The sequence below is a fragment of the Xiphias gladius genome, chromosome 9 (assembly GCF_016859285.1).
Source record: "Xiphias gladius isolate SHS-SW01 ecotype Sanya breed wild chromosome 9, ASM1685928v1, whole genome shotgun sequence".
NCBI classification, from domain to species: Eukaryota; Metazoa; Chordata; class Actinopteri; order Istiophoriformes; family Xiphiidae; genus Xiphias; species Xiphias gladius.
In genome coordinates, this window is record NC_053408.1 from 5,296,427 (window position 1) to 5,313,626 (window position 17,200).

General features: G+C 43.7%; 1 protein-coding gene and 1 non-coding gene across 6 annotated transcripts; both read left to right on the plus strand.

Moving 5' to 3' along the window:
* Positions 1-4,100: 4,100 nt before the first annotated feature.
* Positions 4,101-13,728, plus strand: mfsd13a (major facilitator superfamily domain containing 13A). Of its 5 annotated transcripts, none has more exons than XM_040135749.1 (9): positions 4,101-4,321; positions 6,308-6,561; positions 7,109-7,188; positions 8,230-8,679; positions 8,775-8,895; positions 9,733-9,829; positions 10,417-10,588; positions 11,615-11,808; positions 12,526-13,728. In XM_040135749.1, the coding sequence occupies exons 2-9, from the start codon at positions 6,394-6,396 to the stop codon at positions 12,774-12,776; spliced, it is 1,533 nt and encodes a 510-aa protein (XP_039991683.1). In that variant the 5' UTR covers positions 4,101-4,321; positions 6,308-6,393; the 3' UTR covers positions 12,777-13,728. The 5 variants fall into 5 exon arrangements, with proteins under 5 accessions (XP_039991683.1, XP_039991684.1, XP_039991685.1 ...); XM_040135750.1 differs by lacking the exon at positions 4,101-4,321 and adding an exon at positions 4,358-4,923; XM_040135751.1 differs by lacking the exon at positions 4,101-4,321 and adding an exon at positions 4,358-4,738.
* A 1,755-nt stretch (positions 13,729-15,483) lies between these two features.
* LOC120794896 lies at positions 15,484-15,598 on the plus strand. The gene has a single exon (XR_005708177.1). It is a non-coding gene; the product is annotated as a U5 spliceosomal RNA (small nuclear RNA).
* The last annotated feature ends 1,602 nt before the right edge of the window (positions 15,599-17,200 follow it).

Here is a 17,200-nt window from a genome sequence, read left to right on the forward strand (position 1 = left end):
TCTTCTTCTGCCCGGTGCCTGTGCTGTTGTCAAAGTCATCCAATACATAGGCTGTGATCACTACCTTGTTTCTTTCCTGAGGTTGCCCTAACCCTAACCCATTAATGTTTACTCTAGAGAGAGAGAGAGAGAGAAGAAAAAGCTCTCTTCTGCCACAAGGGTGGCAAAAGCATGATACGACAAACGTCGTCAGTAATCACAGGGGGCGGGATGATACTGAGTCTAGCCATATGTGATTAGATCTGCCTCATCCAACCACCACCACCAGCGCTGATGAGGCCGTGTTGTAATGTGCCGTGCAGTATAACCATCACAGATCGTGGTGTATGCTGTTTAATTTGTCACATATTTTAATGCGTAAAATTTCAGCTGCGTGAGTGAAAGAAAAAAAAAAAAAATCTGCCCTGAAATTATTTTTTCAGATTTCAACATAAAACAAATTCAATGTAAACACACTACACTTATCTCCTGCGCCCGTTTGAATCAAAGAGATTGGAGAGATGAGATTTCCACTTCAGTAATCTCCACCACTGTCTGATAATAAAGGGTTGATATAATGTTTGATTACTGGCTATTTATTCGTTTTAAAATAAATAAATCCTTCACTAATGCTTTATAGATCAGTTTGAAGCCATCAATAAGGACATTTCGGGTTTCCAAGTTCTGACTGGTGTTCCTTTTTTGTAAAGCTCTTTAATTCATCACGAAGACCCCTTCAATGACCCCTTTGACCTGTGACTTACAAAGTATGAAATGAATTATAGATTAAACTGTCCGCAAAGTATACGAATGAGTTAAAGTTAGCCCCACCTCGACCTACCACAATGCTGAAATACTATAACCTCGTTAATGCAGCAATGCCAAGAATCCAGTGATATAATTCACTGTATATCATAACGTACAGTAAACGACCTACTGTACATTACATCATTTACTGTATGAGAGGGTCCATTGTACACGGCGAGTACTGTCACTTTTTACACTTCAAGTACATTGTGATGATAATACACACTTTCACAGCGATAGGATTTTTGAGTGCTTTCACTTGTACCTCTTCCAGCCACTGCTCGGGCAGCCGAAGAGGCTTCTCCCAACCTGGCAACCCAAATGTTATTAACGGATTTACAGAGCACCGACGTACCCTGGGGTTTATTTACCGTCAATAAAAGCCACGGGTGGCCGCTTTTAAACCCCTGACCTTTGAGAAAAAGAGGTGCCCGGCTTACGTACTGAAGCCACTGGACTAATGCCCGGCCGGAGTCACTGCTCCGTCCCAGTCCCGGGACAGAACAGACCTGCGTACAAGCGCCTTTACCGTGAGATTGTCCTGTCCTGCCTCTGACTTTAGGAGCAGTGCAGCCAGCCTGGAGGAAGAAGTGGCTTCGGGTCTTCCCTAATGTGCACACGATCACACACACACACACACACACACACACACACACACACACACACACACACACAAAATACTTCCCCACGTGTCCCAACGCTAAATGGTCGCTACACTCAACTTTCATGATAATGGCTTTAAGCAGCAACAGACTACAACCTACCGTTTTGTCGAGAGAGCATCCAGCCGTGTGCACCTGTCCGACCCGGGCTGCAGCACCGAGAGGGGAAACGCAGCGCGACCGCACACTGCGTGGTCACCTTCACCTGGGCGACAGGGAGACGCGCGGGGAGCGTGTGCGCGTGTATGTGTCTGTGTCTGTGTGTGTGTGTGTGTGTGTGTGTGCGTGTGCGTGGGCGCACGAGAAAGCGGGAGAAGCACGTCAAACGCGGCGGCGCAAATACACGGTGGCTCCGGCGGCAGAAAAGCGTGAAAAGCGGCGAGGGACCGACTCACCTGCTCGTTTCCTGGAAGTCCACAACGAAAAAAAAAAAAAAAAAAAAGAAAGCCCCTCCGAGTCGTCCCCTCCGCTGCCGAACGCCGAGCTGCTCTGCCGCTGCTGCAGTTACCCAGTGCTCGCACACAACTCGGCCCACCCCCTAACACACCCACACACGCGCGCACACACTCACACACACACACACACACACACACACACACACACACACACACACACACACACTGGATTCATAGACCATTCATTGACCTGCCTTATCTCTTGTCCACAGAGCAAAGTTTCCTCGTGTAGCCTATGGTTTTCCATGTTTTGATACATAAAAGATAGCGTTTTGGCCACTTTTGTTTTAGTTATTTAAAATAATATTAACGAATTTTATTTAAAAAAAAAAAAAAAATATATATATATATATATATATATTACAATTATACTCGGATAAAATCATAAGTTATTTAATCTTCAGTAGGGACAAGCAGTACGTGTTTTTTATGTCTGTTTATGCTGCCTATCTTTATCTTAATGAGGCTTTCCCGGTTGAATACATTAAAAAAAAAAAAAGATTAGTACTTAATGGATGGAAACACATTTTTTTAAGTCTAATGATGTCATGATATTTCAATGTCGAGTACAGAAAACCAGATAATATATAATATTATAATATATTATATAATATGACTGAAACGGGCCTCATTGGAAATTATTGTTGAAGATGTGAAGTCTGAATAGCGTCCATGGGACCTGTGCCTCAGGACTGGCCCCTGCTGGAGGGGCAGCAGAACTACAAAAATTCAAGCCCCAGGCGTACTGTTCCCTGCCAGTGGAGCTCCATTAAAAAATAAAAAAAAATCAACCAGTATGGACAGGTGTTGTAGCCCAGAGGCCTGCATCATGTGCCACATGCTAGCATTTTATCCGCAGTATGCTATTCAATTTATCCACATCTTATAGGTGACAGAGCGCCACAAAACAAAACAGTTCCTGAGGTTTCTGTCCCCCAGGCGCAGGGCGTTTGCCTGTCACTGGGCCTGCTTTGTGTGTGTCTACCTCCAAGCGATGCTTGAATCCCTGACGTGAAGGCAGCGTTCCCGGACAAAGTTTATCTCGCAAATTTGCCCAAGCCCTGGTGTGCAACATAAGAGAACGCAGACACTGAGGTTTCCCCGGCTGGATGGTTGATGGTCCGGTAGCTGTGCACTACTAAGGTAAGAAGTAAGTTTACCGAGGAGGGCTTTAAAGATAAAAGGGTACGTGAGGATGTTTTTTTCCCCAAAGTCCATCGAGTTGACTTGTAAAGATCAGAGCGATGAGTCTGATCCCTGCATATACAGGTGAGGTGTATGGTCCTATATGTAGAATAGAAACCATGTGTTGAAAGTAGAGGTATGGCTCAGAGGCCGTAGGTCAAAGGTCTTCAGAAGGGGTCTTGCAGTTTGAAAAGGGAGGTAATGCTTTGTAACTGAAACCACATGTGAGTGACAGTTTTTAGGAAAACAACTGCCCTACTTAAGAGTCAGTGACCGAGGCTGATTTTCAGAGTGGTTCTCACACGCAGATCTGCAGATGCTTGACTTGACGCTGTACTTCTTTGTAATAAACCTTTATACGCAATCAAGACGGTGTCAGCGGAGTCTCCTTCATCCTCTTCACATCATCACCACCATCTAATAAACTACACAGGGTATCGCCATGATCTAAAGCAGTTAAAAATGTGGACTGAACCAGATTTTTTACTGCTGCAAAGGGAACACATTTCTTAAAATTAACATAAAAACCTAATCTGGGTTCTTTACGAGGTTGCTAATGGGATATAGAAAATCATTCTGTCAGCAATTTGTATGCAGAGAGTCTTTTTTCCAATTCAGTTCCTCCTACAGTTTTTATGATTGGTGTTCTCTGCCTTTTGTACAGAATGTGCATTGGGGAAAAAAAGTCACCAGTCTCTCTTTGCCTTTTAAAAACAGGCAAAAATGTTATTTCTTTGAACCAAAAAAAAAACAAAATGTGGATGAAGCATAACTTCCAAACAAGAAGGGATTTCTGCAGAAAAAATAAAATGTTAAAAATGTAAAAAAAAAAAATACAACTGGAGATTAGATTAAATACCACAATGAATGCCAGAAAGGTTTTAGTCATTAATTTTAATTTTTTTTTTTTTTTTTTTTCCCCGGGTGGTCTGGGGCCCCCTTCGTCCGCCACTCTGCTCAGTTGGCAATCCGGCCTTGCCCTGGCGCTAGGCGGCGCTGTAAACCCCCGTCCGTTCGTCCACGCCGCCGGGGAAACCCCATTCCGAACAGATCCGCCGCGGTCGTCGCGGATGTGAGTAACCGACCCGTGGTCGTCGCTACGTGGAATTGTCTGCCCCCGCCGGCTCCCTCCAGCGAGCGAGACGCAGCCGCGCTAGCGGGAGAGCGCCGACGAGTCAGCCCCGCACCGAGCCGAACGCGACTCACTCCGCCCGGTTCACAGCTCATCTGACGGTACGTGACATTTATCCGCCCTGCGCTGACTCTACGCCTAGTCGGTTGTGAATCTGTCCCCAGACAGGCAGCCTGTTGACGTCGACCAGCTAGCTAATGCTAGCGCTCTAGTAAAGCTAGCCGGTGCTAGCCACCGTCGAGTAGTTAGCTGCTCTCCCCGACCTGTTACTGGTCGATAGTCTTTTGTTAGTCAGCTGTTGTGGGACAGACGCGGCACACTACACCAGCATGTGCGATGTTAGTCAGTCGTAGCTTTAATTGATTACAACGAGCTCGCCGAACAGCCGCTAACAGTAACGTTAGTCCGAGCTTGTCAATTAGCTGTCGCGAATTAATGATAATGTTTTGTAGATATCGCTTCCCCCACCCTCCCAAGAAGCAGCGTCACCTTTTCCTTGACTGTATTCAACAGCTCTAGTGAGACAAAGACATTGTTCATCCGTTTACCTTTTTTATTTTATGGTTAACTTAGTGTTACAGCTTGTTTGTAGTACGCTTGTTACCTTAAAACCCCTGCTAGCTCCTGGTGCGGGGGAGCTCATTTCCCCCAATTGAGCCGGATTCCTCCATTTAGTTGATCATCTAAGTATGCGCAGCATGTGGTGAGTGCGAAGCCCAACATCTGACCCCCCGGGTGCCCGGTTTTTGTCGCTTTCAGATGTCCGTCCTGTTAATCTGTCCTGAGACCGGGTGTCACAGGCTCAGGTGCTCGTGTTTGCGCGCCGTATCTTTTGGCCATCGGAGTGAAGACGACAGGTGCGTCGCCTTGTCCCTGCCAAGAGGCCCCTCCGCAGGTGGAGACGGCTCCGAATCCGCGGTGGCTGAGGGGACTTGGTATCTGTAGATGTTGTCCCACTCGGCGGCGTGTTACCCAGCGGACCGCTTCTCGTTCGGCGCGATGTGTGCGATAGAGATGCGATACGGCGCAGCCAGCTGAGAGTCGTCCCACTTCACCGCCTGGATCTGATAGGGACAGGGATGGAAGGCTTTTAGTTACACGCCAGGGAGACTGCTTATGCCAAGTTTGCTATCTCGGTCAGATCCTGATAGGAAAGTGCGGTTTCATAACTGTGCCCAGACACTACATGGTGGTTGACTCTGACTCCTTGAGACACTGTTATGGTGAGCAGGGGAAGATCAGGGGAAGATCAGGGCAAGCCTGAGCCTGCGGTAGTCGGGTGTGAAGTAAACACCTGGTGATTTTTAAATGACTTGTTCTCCCAATGGTGCCGCATGCGATGATGCAGTCGGGACTTCAAGAGGAAGGTGAAACGCAACAACAAAGCTGATGCAGGATTTGCATTCATTTTCTTTGTCCTCGCTTGGTGTGATGTGACATGGAGATAACACTATCTTTGCCTATCAAGCCAGCGCTTGTCTTTAAAAAAAGATCTGATATTGTGCCCTCTGTTTACAGTAGGTATAAATTACGTAGTGTGGCACATTCAAAACACCATCCTAATACAATGTGGACTGGGACACCTAATGACAATGAAGCACAGTGCCAACGCTTGGCCTGTCAAAATTCCTTTTATTGTCCCGCTGCGAAGAAGAGCGGCTTTTTGTGGAGAACAGTGAGGTGGCGTGTCATAGGAATGGTCATTAAAAACGACCGAGGAAAATTACAGTCTTACTTGAACAAACACACCACACAGCTGGGCGTGGGCCAGAGGGAAAAAAGGAACAGTGGCCCAGAGTCTTAACTAATGAGTACTTACTGTAACCATTGCCATGAAAACAGCTCCCTTTGGTCTGCTCAGACTCTGTGGGAAGAGGACAGAGTCAGGAGTTTCAATAGGATTCTGGGTTTATTCAGGCTAAGATTTAACCATGAGATGTTGCAGTAACTTCCAGTAATACTCAAAAGTGTCTTTAGCATAGTCACATATACTATGAGTCTTTTGTGTTTTTTTTAGGGTGAGAGAATACATTCTCCTTGGTCTTCCGAGCTAAAAATAACTTAAGAATTGCACTTTGTTTTTGCAGGCTATGATGAGGTGGTGACCCCGGGTCGGCCAGGCCGTGAGATGATTGCAGCTTGGCACAGAGAACAGAGAGACTGAGGAAGAAGAATGGGCAGGAGCATCTGGGGCTGCTGGAAAGGCATCATCTCTACTGCAGTGCTCTACGGCTCTTTGGCCCTGTTTACCTCCATCCTCCACAATGTGTTCCTGCTGTACTATGTGGAGACATTTGTGTCCGTCTACAAGATTGATAAAATCTCCTTCTGGGTGGGAGAGGTAAGTGACAAGAATCCTGGATCTGTAAATGTGTCAGTTGAGACTTCGATCTAAATTTAGACTTCTAGTCCACGCTCGAAATTTAGTACTAATGTACCAGCCCAGTTACGCTTACAGACAGCAGTGGATTTTAATGCTGTCTGTAAGTTCGCACCATGTTCAGCCAACAGTTCTCTATCTTGAAAACTATTTGGGCTAAAGAAAATTTAATGAGTGTTGGGACTACAGAAAAAAAAAGTAGATTGGCACTCAGAGGAGCGCATTCCTCTGCCGGGGCCAAATATTTGACAAAAATGTTGAAAAATGCCCTATCTTGTAATGTTAAGGAAAGGGATCAAAAAAATTCCCGGATCCCTCCCTTTAACCAGATCTGCCCCGAAAATCGAATGGATTCTTCCCTGGCCCGTGCTCCATCCCTCCACAAACAATTATTTTACTGAATCTCTTGTCACCCTATGGGAGTTATTGCTTATCAATAAGCCGCCATCAGCCTGTATCTGTTGATTTCTGTATAGCTTTGTTGACTTCCTTCTCTGATGCTCCACAGACGGTGTTCCTAATATGGAACAGTCTCAATGACCCTCTCTTCGGCTGGCTGAGTGATCGCTCCTTCCTCAGCTCTCCTCAGTAAGTGTCTCCGTCTCGCCTTCTTCCTCCTTTCTCTCAGTGAAAACGCAGTGGTAAATATCACTTCCCTCCAAATGAACATTTTAAGCGTTGCCGAAAAACGAAATTAATTTCTATCTGTGGGTTTTCTAACAAAGACTTCCTAAATACGAATGTGATTACAACATGTCAACGAAAATAAGAAGTGACTGTTAGCTGATATATCTTTTGTCCTAGCAAGTTATTTAATGCTGTACAAAAGCTAATAAAGAGGCAGTGACTTGAATATATATTATTTTGGTACGTTGAAGTTGCATGACCAAAATGTAACAATTCCATTGAGAAGATCCAATAATCCGTGTGTTAACAATCAATCAATAAAAAGTAGGTTAATTTCTAAGGAAGTTCTTTTTTAGTTTCATTCTCTTCTTCTGTCATTCTCTTTAGTGCTCTTTTGAACGGGTCCTTCTCTCTGAAAGATCTGAGCTTAGAGGCAAATAACAGTTGACAGACCAGACATCTGATACTTAATATCAGTCCAATATAGTTCCTGTCACTGTAGCAGCACAACCCATCCATCAGCTGAGGGGTCACAGAGATAATGATGGTTAAAAATTCTAAATGTCAGTTCTCTGCCCCTGTACGTTTTTCCACACCGTGTAACGTAAGGGCAAAAAGTAAAAGCAATTTTTGACACGAAGACATTTATTCACCCATTACTTTATTCTGTAGAAAAGTTTGCTATAGCTGCACCTTTTAATCTGTTGTACAGCAGGGGCATGTCCCACCTTTTACTTATTTGTCTTGTTTTATTATATTTTATTGTGTTCATAGTTTGCTGTTTCTGTATTTACATAGGTGGTTATATAACATTGGTCATGCTAAAGTGACCCCCAGTATATCCTCCACCAACAAAAAAGACTCCGATAGCTTGAGTATTAAATAGGTCCGTTGGCCTTACTTGTTACCGGCTCTGTATCTAAATGTCAGTCTCGTTGCACCAGAGAAGTTGCTCAACTTGTGTTTTCACCTAATTACTGCTGATTATTTTGTCCCACCCAGGACGGGCTCTCAGATCACATCTCCAGAGGTGGTGCTAAAGCGCCTGAAGGCTCTCTCCACAAATGGCCCTCTCTTCGCCCTTTCGTTCCTGGCCTTCTGGGTGGCGTGGGCCCAGCCAGGCCTGCAGTTCCTGCTGTGCCTGTGCCTGTACGACGGTTTCCTCACTATGGTGGACCTCCACCACAGCGCCCTGCTGGCTGACCTGGCTGTGTCCGCCGCCGACCGCACACGCCTCAACTTTCACTGCTCGGTGTTCAGCGCTTTGGGCTCGTTCTCCGTTTTTCTGTCCTACTCTTTCTGGAACAAGGAGGATTTCTACTCATTCCGTCTCTTCTGTGTGACTCTGGCAACTTTTTCCATCTTGGGCTTTTTCGTAGTGTCCAGGTTGCTACAGCGTCGTTTTCAAAAGGAAGTCCGTCCAAGACAGGATGAGGCACTGACACTCAAAGAGTAAGGATTTTAAAAGATCCTGAAATTCTGAATAACTTTGGTGTTTTTCCTCTCTATCTCACTCCTTTTCTTTTTCTTTTTTTTTTCTTCCCAAGGCTGAGTGTTGGCCATGCTCCACTTACCCACCCAGAAAAACCTGTCACTATTAGACAGTACCTCAAGCAGCTCTCCACACACAAGAACTTCATGTGGTTTGTGTCAATGAACCTTGTTCAGGTGAGATACTAATCAGATTGAATGCGCTACCAGTGCTAGTAGATATAAAGTGGGAAGACCTGATTAGAAAAAAAAAAAAGTTATTCTAACAAGTGAAAAAAAAGGAATAGAAGTTTGGGGTGAATGATTTGGACAAAATTAACACAATGCAAGTTATCAGAACAGTCTTATATTACATTGATATTGTAGAATATTTATTAAAGTATTAATAATTTAAAAAGTAAAACTCATGTTTACCCTGTTGAGGGAGCTGGGTTTTTTTTCTAGTGAATTAACTACTATAATCCTATAATTGTCAAGATATGTTTACACGTTCTCATAGTTTACTAAAATATAATGAATTATTCATTTAAGCAACCTCTGAGAATGTCGTCACAATGTGATTATATGGAGAGATACATGGTTAAGTCCATATTATTTATAAAGCCCACAATCACAGATGTTTTAAAAGGCTTTACAGTCTGTACAACATCAGACACCTCCTATCCTCAGAACCTTGATTGGCACTAAATCACCACCCAGTCGCTAATTAGTTAAAAGTCCTTGGAATTTAGTTCTAAATGTAAAAAAACACCCTCATAGCATGTGTGTCTGTGCCTTTATTAAGTGAGAATACACAGTCAGTATTTTAGAAAATCATTGTGTAATTTTCTCATATGATGTAATAGCTGATCTGAATTTCTGTCATCTGTTGTATATTCTCAGTTATGGGTTCTAATTTTTTAAAAGCACTCAAATACAATGAATCAGTTAGTGCAGGGAGGATTTTGTATCCTTTTTTTTTTTTTACTTTAACTACTCAGTTATATTCTGTTCATCTTTTTGCTCCCTCTACAGGTGTTTCACTGCCATTTCAACAACAACTTCTTCCCTCTTTTCCTTGAACATCTCCTCTCTGACAATATTTCCGCCTCAATGGGTTCTGTCTTATTAGGTAAGATCCCTTTTTAAGAAATGAGAAATAACTTACTTTCAGCTCTTTTTAATCCAGGCGTGGCTATACAGACAAAAAAAACAGTGCAGTTATTATCACAGCATTATCTAGGCTAAGAGTTTTAGGAAATCGTAAATGATGATGTTGAATTTAACAGCAAGAAGAGTGTGGTTTCTTAATATTTTACGCTGGGTTTGACTGTTGTGTGATTAAATGACGTAAGGAGGACACAGACTAGAGATATTCCACTGACGAGCAGATTTTAGTTGGCAGTGAGCAGGTGAATATACACCGTGGTGATTTAATGAAATCTTGCCCAAAGATAATCCCTCCTAGATTTAAAGATCGAGAAGCTCTCAGAAAACCAGTGCAGTGGTATTCTGAAATAAATCTCCTTAGTTGTGAGGTGCTGGTCTTATTGTGGCTTAAAAAAACAAAATTGAATAGATTTCTGTTCTTATTAGTTTGCAGTCTGGTTTCTTGGCATTCCACTTCCTTTTCTTTTAAAATGATCATTATTTCTGCATTATTTCTGCTGATTTTTTTAGTCTTTTTTTTAACGCTTCTCTGCTTCTGCTCCCATGCAGGGATCTCTTACATTGCCCCCCACCTGAACAACTTGTACTTCCTGACACTGTGCCAGCGTTATGGGGTTTACCAGGTTATCCGCTGGCTATTTATGCTCAAACTGGGACTTAGTGTGGTTATGGTGCTGGCAGGGGCTGACCACATTTATCTGCTGTGCATCTTCATTGCTAGGTATGGCCACATACACACATCATCACATGCATCAGAGATCTGATGTGTGACAGCTTGCACTTTGTTTCCTTTTCTTTTTTTTTTGTTTTTTTGTTTATTTGTTTGTTTTTTTAAGGTTTATCACTTTCAAAGCTGAATAAACAATCACACAGCAGCACATATCAAGGACAAGTAGATCACTTTATGCACAGCATTCACAAGGACACGCCTGTTTCCAAGTTAACTCCGCATTCCCAGCATGTTGTATCCAAGTATTGTGTTAACTTGTCTTTGCCACATGACCTTTTTTCCCCTGGGAAAATGTAAACTTCACTCCAGCTTGGGCCTCTGTCACTGAAAACGAGCAGGAGTGCTTCATTTGCATAGATCGGGAATACTCTCAGTCGTAGAGCTTAAAAAAGACTTTCCAAAGAAGACCTTCAAATGGGGGAAAAGTAGAAAAGAAGGAAAGAAAAAAAAGAAGGAGGACAGATTCCACCTTTCAGGACGTACAGAAATTTGGAGAAATAAAGTGTAAACCAGTATGAACAATATGGATCAGAGGACGACTCCCATGATGCACTAAGCCTGTGTAAAACTGTTTATGATGAGTCGGGCTCTCGTGGTTGAGGGCACAGCCCCTTTGCTCACATCTTCATGTGTTTTTTTGCTCCATGTTTTAAAAGGTTTTCATTGAGTCAGTCATCTTATTCCGTTATTAATGTGAAATGACCATGCCGTTCTCCTAGCGAACAACAGGAATCGAATGGCTTCTCGAGCGCTCCGCAGCTGAGCCCCGATGTCACTGTTGTGGTAGAAGTGAAGAGTGTGAATTCATACTTACATATGCAACATATTGACCACAAGTTCTAAAGTTGAGACTTCACACGTTGTGGTGTGGTTTTGCACACACAGGCACACCTAAGCCCACTCTGTTAGGTCAGGAACTGGAACCATGCCCCTCCTCAGAGACTGCTCTCAGCACATTACAGCTGGATGTTTTCTGTTGGGGGCTGAAGACTGTAACCTGCCCTCTCTTCCTCCTAGCAACCGGGTGTTTACAGAGGGGACGTGCAAGCTGCTGAAACTGGTCATTTCCGATCTGGTGGACGAGGACTTCGTGATCAACCGACGCCAGCAGGCCGCCTCTGCACTCCTCTTCGGCATGGTTGCCTTGTTGACCAAACCTGGCCAGACGTTTGCCCCACTCATTGGCACCTGGCTGCTGTGTGTTTACACAGGTACAAACAGAAAACACTCACAGTGGGTCCTCGTAAGAAAGCGTAATAATCGTAATAATTGGCTTGTTTCAAATACTGCTATAAGTTTCTGCACTCGTGTAAAACTTTTCCTTCTGAAAGGGGAACTGTTGTGAAAGTCAAATAAGTGTGACTTACACAACTGGAAAAATGAGACAAATGTGCACAGGGTTGCCCCCAGCAAGTGATTTAGCAGAGTGATATGACAGACTGTTTTACCATTGGACAGAGCCAGGCCCAGCTGTTTCCCCCTGTTTTGAGTCTTTATGATAACCTAAGCTAACTGTCTGTAGCCTCATATTTAGCTGACATACTCGTCTACCTCTGGGCAAGAAAGCAAAGAACCGTATTTCCCGACTATTTGAACTTATTTCTATAAGGGAAAGATTTTTGTTTCAGTTACGCCCTTTTAAAATATAACCTCACATCAGTTTTTTTTTTTTGTATTATCTTACTAGCTTAGCCATAAATTCAAACCCAAACTATTTGTATATTTGTTCTGTATTATGATTAGGGTACCTAGGTAGTGAGATTCTCTTCATTTTCTTTAATTTTTCGCAGGGCTGCATCATTACAAAAGACCAAAATTCAGTCAGACTTTAGTATAAAAAACCAACCATTCTGGGAACAAAACTTGTTGTTGAATTGATTCATTCCAGTTTTGCGTATTTCTTCTCACGTTGGATTCCGTTTCCCCAGGTTATGATATTTTTGAGAGGGAACCTGTGAAGGACTCTGTGTTTTCTGTGCCTGACGTTGCCCCTGGCTCAGGGACTCCGCCTCTGCGCCTGGGCTGCTTCTACATGTTGGTGTTTGTGCCTATCACCTGTGCCCTGCTCCAGCTGGCCGCCTGGTCTCGCTTCACGCTTCACGGCCGCAAACTGCAAGGGATCAAGACCTTACGGCAGGGGGCCCAGCATGGCCACCTAATCGATGTCAAGGCCATATGAACAGAATAAAGCTGGGTGAAGCTGCACACAGACACTTTTAAATAATCAGTTTTACAGTCCCTTTGATAATAACTTAGAAGATGAGGAATCAGGAAGCCGCTCTGATTCATTCTGCAGCGCAGCCTGGTGTTCAAGAATATGAACCACTGCACAACATGTTGCTCTGTGGACGGTGAAAAATGAACGGTGGCCTGAATAATGCCACTGTAAGGAACATGAAATATTTTAAAAAATGAAACTTGCCTTATTTTTTTATATTAAAGTATTGACTTATATTTATATTTGAACAGATGACCAAAAGATGAAGTAGAACCAATCAATCCATTGGATGTAGAAGGAACAAGGTGATTCCTTTTCACAGTGCAGGCCAAAGATGGGGGGGGGGCCCTCTTGAAAACGGTTTGTAAAGCATAATTCTGGCCTACAGTCTGAGCGCCGTTGCTGCTCAGTAATCGTCAGTAACATCAGGAGATTTACCACAAAGCTGCTGCTCTGGTGTCTAATGTTATTAACAGGATGAAAAAAAGTGAAATAAAATTGCATCAGTGTGTTCAGAGTTCTGCTGATACTGCACGGATCCTGCACTTCAGAGCCGATTAGTTCTTTTACTGTTTCTTTACATTTACACAGAATGCCCTGCCAGTTTGATGTCGAAGTGTATTTTCTGATACGTCCAGTGTAGATGATGATGTTTTTTGCTCAAAACTGCCATTTGTCTGTTGTACTTCAAACATTCTGATTGTGACATACTTTATGTCCTGTATTAATAAAAATTGGAATAAGTAATATATGCCGGTAACCATATTGTCAGATCAGTTTTGTAATTTTTCAGATTATACAAAGAAATAAACCTTATCTCTGTTGAAAGTCAAACAAACTCTGCTGTGCCTTGACACCTGTACAAGACGAACTGAAACTCTTCTAAACTGGGTTATAAAACTAAAATGTGAAATGTTTGGACCATCTGTCTGTGTGAAATCTTTCTGCTACTTGTGCGTAACGAGGCAAGGAAGTGAAAACAAAAGTCCACCGTGGATCCTGAAACTTGTAGTTATCGTGCACAGTCACTGGTTGAGGCACCGGCCATTTGCCGTTTCAGTTAAGTAGTCGTGGCTCCGAGAAAATACAGACCGCATTTTTTTTACGTGTCTGTAGAGGACATTTGCAGGCCCGCCATGCGCTCGCCTCATCATGAGGATAACCGGGGCAAGTATTGTAGGTTTGGAAACACGGCCAAAGGCGTTCCTTTATTTTTAGAGCTAGACAAACTGCTACGATCAGCTTGGTTTCATCACAGTTATATTTTGTCAGTAGGACGCCCACTGCTGCTCAGCAGTGTCTTAGGAAGAATTGTTACCTATAAGACAATGTTTCCCGCAAAATCACAGCCTCTGCCCGGCAGTGAGTTGAAGACTTACAGTTTTTGTGCACACAGAGCCACGGCCGAATTTAGCTGCCTGGGTCACGGGGCAAAAATGTGCTGCTGGGCCCCAATTAAACTCTTTCACACACTCACTGTGCACCATGTTGTTTTTCCCATGCTGGGATATTAGCCGGCCCCAGATTTGCCATGCGATCGCTAATTACCAATATTTCAGGAACACGCAGCACAAAAGCCCAAAATTTAAACACTGAATGCCTTCAACACGGGATTTGGAAACAAGGGTCCATCTCATGACAAGGGCCTCAACATTAGGTGGTGAAGTACCTTAAGGCCCTTATCAGACTGAATTAGTTGATTATTTAAAAAAGAAGAAAAAAAAAAACTTGACACGCAATACACCTGGGACTTTCAGGGGCCATGAAGGTCCCACCTTGCCCAGTTGGTAGGATTATGATAAGCGATGTTTTTGTTACTGAACTGTGTCCTGTAACCCAGTGATTCCCGACAATCTCGACCTGGGACCCTTTGAAATGATGTCTGCTTGTGACCCTCCATCACGGGGGTACGGTGTAAGTGTGGACAGGAGTTGCGATTAGTTCAACTAAAGAGGGATTTTCCTCCTCCAATCATTTAATTTGCTGGAATTCTCGGAGGCAGGTGTAAAAGTAGTTCAACACGTATGGGCGCAAGGACAAAAATGTGAGAAAAGTAATAAACGTGTCCAATACTTTGTGTAACAGAAGCATTTATGGAGACTTCATCTTCATCCAAATGTTCAACTTGCTCGTTCAACTATTGAACAAGAGTTATTTGGCATTTCACGACGACTATGACCAAATCTTTGCGCTGAGACGCTTCTTGCGAGAACGGAAGCAGCGGGAGGCAATCCTCTCGTTTTGTTCTCTACTTCCCGTGGGAGTACAGCGCATGCGTGTGGTTTCCAGACCTATTATTTGATTCAGTTTCGACCACATTCCGTTATTAATTTCACAGTTAGACATTTTTAACAATGTCTTTGACAGCTGTTCTTATTCTTGCTCCGTCTGAGGGGCTAACGAGGCTCCCCGAGCGCTGCAACGTCACGGGGAACCACGTGCGTCTACCCGCCGTGCACCGCGCGCAAGACTTCGGATGTTTTAATAGTCTACCGTTGGGATCTGAAAATCTTTTATCTGGACAGTTTAACGTCCGCGTCGGGTGTTCACCTGGGCGGACCATTACGCGGCGTCGGGCAACGAGCCGTAAGCGGCGCGAGGGCGCCACCGTCACCGTAGGACGTATGTCGGCGCATGGCTACCCCTCAGTGCGCCTTCCAGAGTCAGTACACTCATGTTTCTCTTCAGATCGTATAAATCTTTCGCCTTTTACTAAAGATTTCCGTGGAGAGGAACAATATGAGTTCGAACTAATTTTTTGATGCCCTCCCTCGAGCGGGGCTTCCAACCCGGTGCAAAGTAAATGAACCAGTGGGAAAGAGAGCAGAGCGAGACCTGTGTCACCTGGTGGACACGGTTACCACGCTGTTGCGTAATGACGTCATCGGAAGTTGAGATTTTCGACATTCCGGCCGGTGTGTTAGAATTCGACCGAGGGGCTGCGTGTGGGACCACGCAATGGACCCTAGTGCGTTACATTACTGCAACTGATTTATTTCATATCGATGTATCGATATATCGACGGGGGGGGGGGTTACAAGAATTTGATAAAAAAAAAGAGCAAAAGCAGCATGTGAACAGAGTAAATATATATATATATGCTATATGCAAAGTTCTGTGCAAAAGCTGTGGGCACAAAAAGTAAAGCGAGGACGCTTTCAAGAATAATACCATGAGTCATTTTTACTCATCAATTACCGTTGTGCAGGGTAAGAGGGCAGCAAACGGAAAAAACAAAAAGACTCTGAACCAAATCGATACTTGATGTGACCGCGTCACGCAGTTCTTCTTAGGTGAAGGTAATCCCAGACTGACTGTGATGTTGAGATCAGGGCTCTGTGGGGGGGGGGGGGTAGTAGACCGTCTGGTGCAGGAGTCCCGAGTCCTTCTTGTCACTCAGACTAGTTTTTTAAGTCTCTGGCTGCATGTTTGGAGTCGCTGTCGTGCTGCAGAATGACTTTGGCTCCGATCAGACCCCTCCACGATCGACGAGACCCCCCCCCACAGGACTATATATATATATATATATACTGTACTACTGTTGATTTATTAGGTACACGAGTCTTCGCCTTCTTCATGTTTTTGACACATCTAATTCTGGTGCTATATTGAAATAGTTATTGACAAAAGCGCCCAATGTTATGTTAGGGGTCATTGCAATTACCTTGAACTGTATGTAGACCTCCCCCAGTTGTACAAAGAAAATAAAGTTCCTTAAAAACTGCCTCGAAATCAAAGAAAAGTGAGTTTAACCCGATACTTTCCCTCCTCTTTCTTCTAATGAAATGCTCATCATCCACCCGGGATACGTTTGTGTCTATACAATGAAAGGCCACACGGCTAATTTAATTTTTTTTCTTATCCACAGAAAAATCACGAGGACACTCGACGTGCAGTCCGTCCGCATACTCTGCATTCATGTCTAGAATTTCTGTCTTCGAAAACACACACACACGTGGTAGATCGTATCTGAGGCGAAATGCCAGCAGAGGTCATATGCTGCATGTGGTGCGGTGCAGCTGACAGCTGTGATAAATACACATACAAATACAAATGCAAATAGACTCCTTTTGTCCCCTTGACATTTACTTTTAGATCTCGTTTTCCAGTCATAATGGCATTATATCACATTCTGTTTTGTATGCCGATAACCTGCCTAAAATACAGTGACTAAATATCTGCATTCATGTCAACATTGTAGTTCACAAAAAAAAACAACATTTAATAGGCCTCTTTTTAGTATTGCTGGGCTGTAAGATCACAATGAGTCACCTTCTTCTTGCCACTCTTTCCAGTCCGTCCTCTGTCCGTGAGATGCCATAAAAAGAAATGCTCAGATAAAGAGGACAGATCGGGAAGTGTGGTTAAAATCAGACTTCCCATTT

What these genes read in the sequence shown, in the direction of transcription:
- mfsd13a (XM_040135749.1), top strand. Translation starts at nt 6,394, where the DNA reads ATGGGCAGGAGCATCTGGGGCTGCTGGAAAGGCATCATCTCTACTGCA. An exon ending in GAGGCACTGACACTCAAAGA is followed by an intron (nt 8,680 to 8,774) that starts GTAAGGATTTTA and finishes TTTCTTCCCAAG; the next exon opens with GCTGAGTGTTGGCCATGCTC. An exon ending in GCTGCTGTGTGTTTACACAG is followed by an intron (nt 11,809 to 12,525) that starts GTACAAACAGAA and finishes CCGTTTCCCCAG; the next exon opens with GTTATGATATTTTTGAGAGG.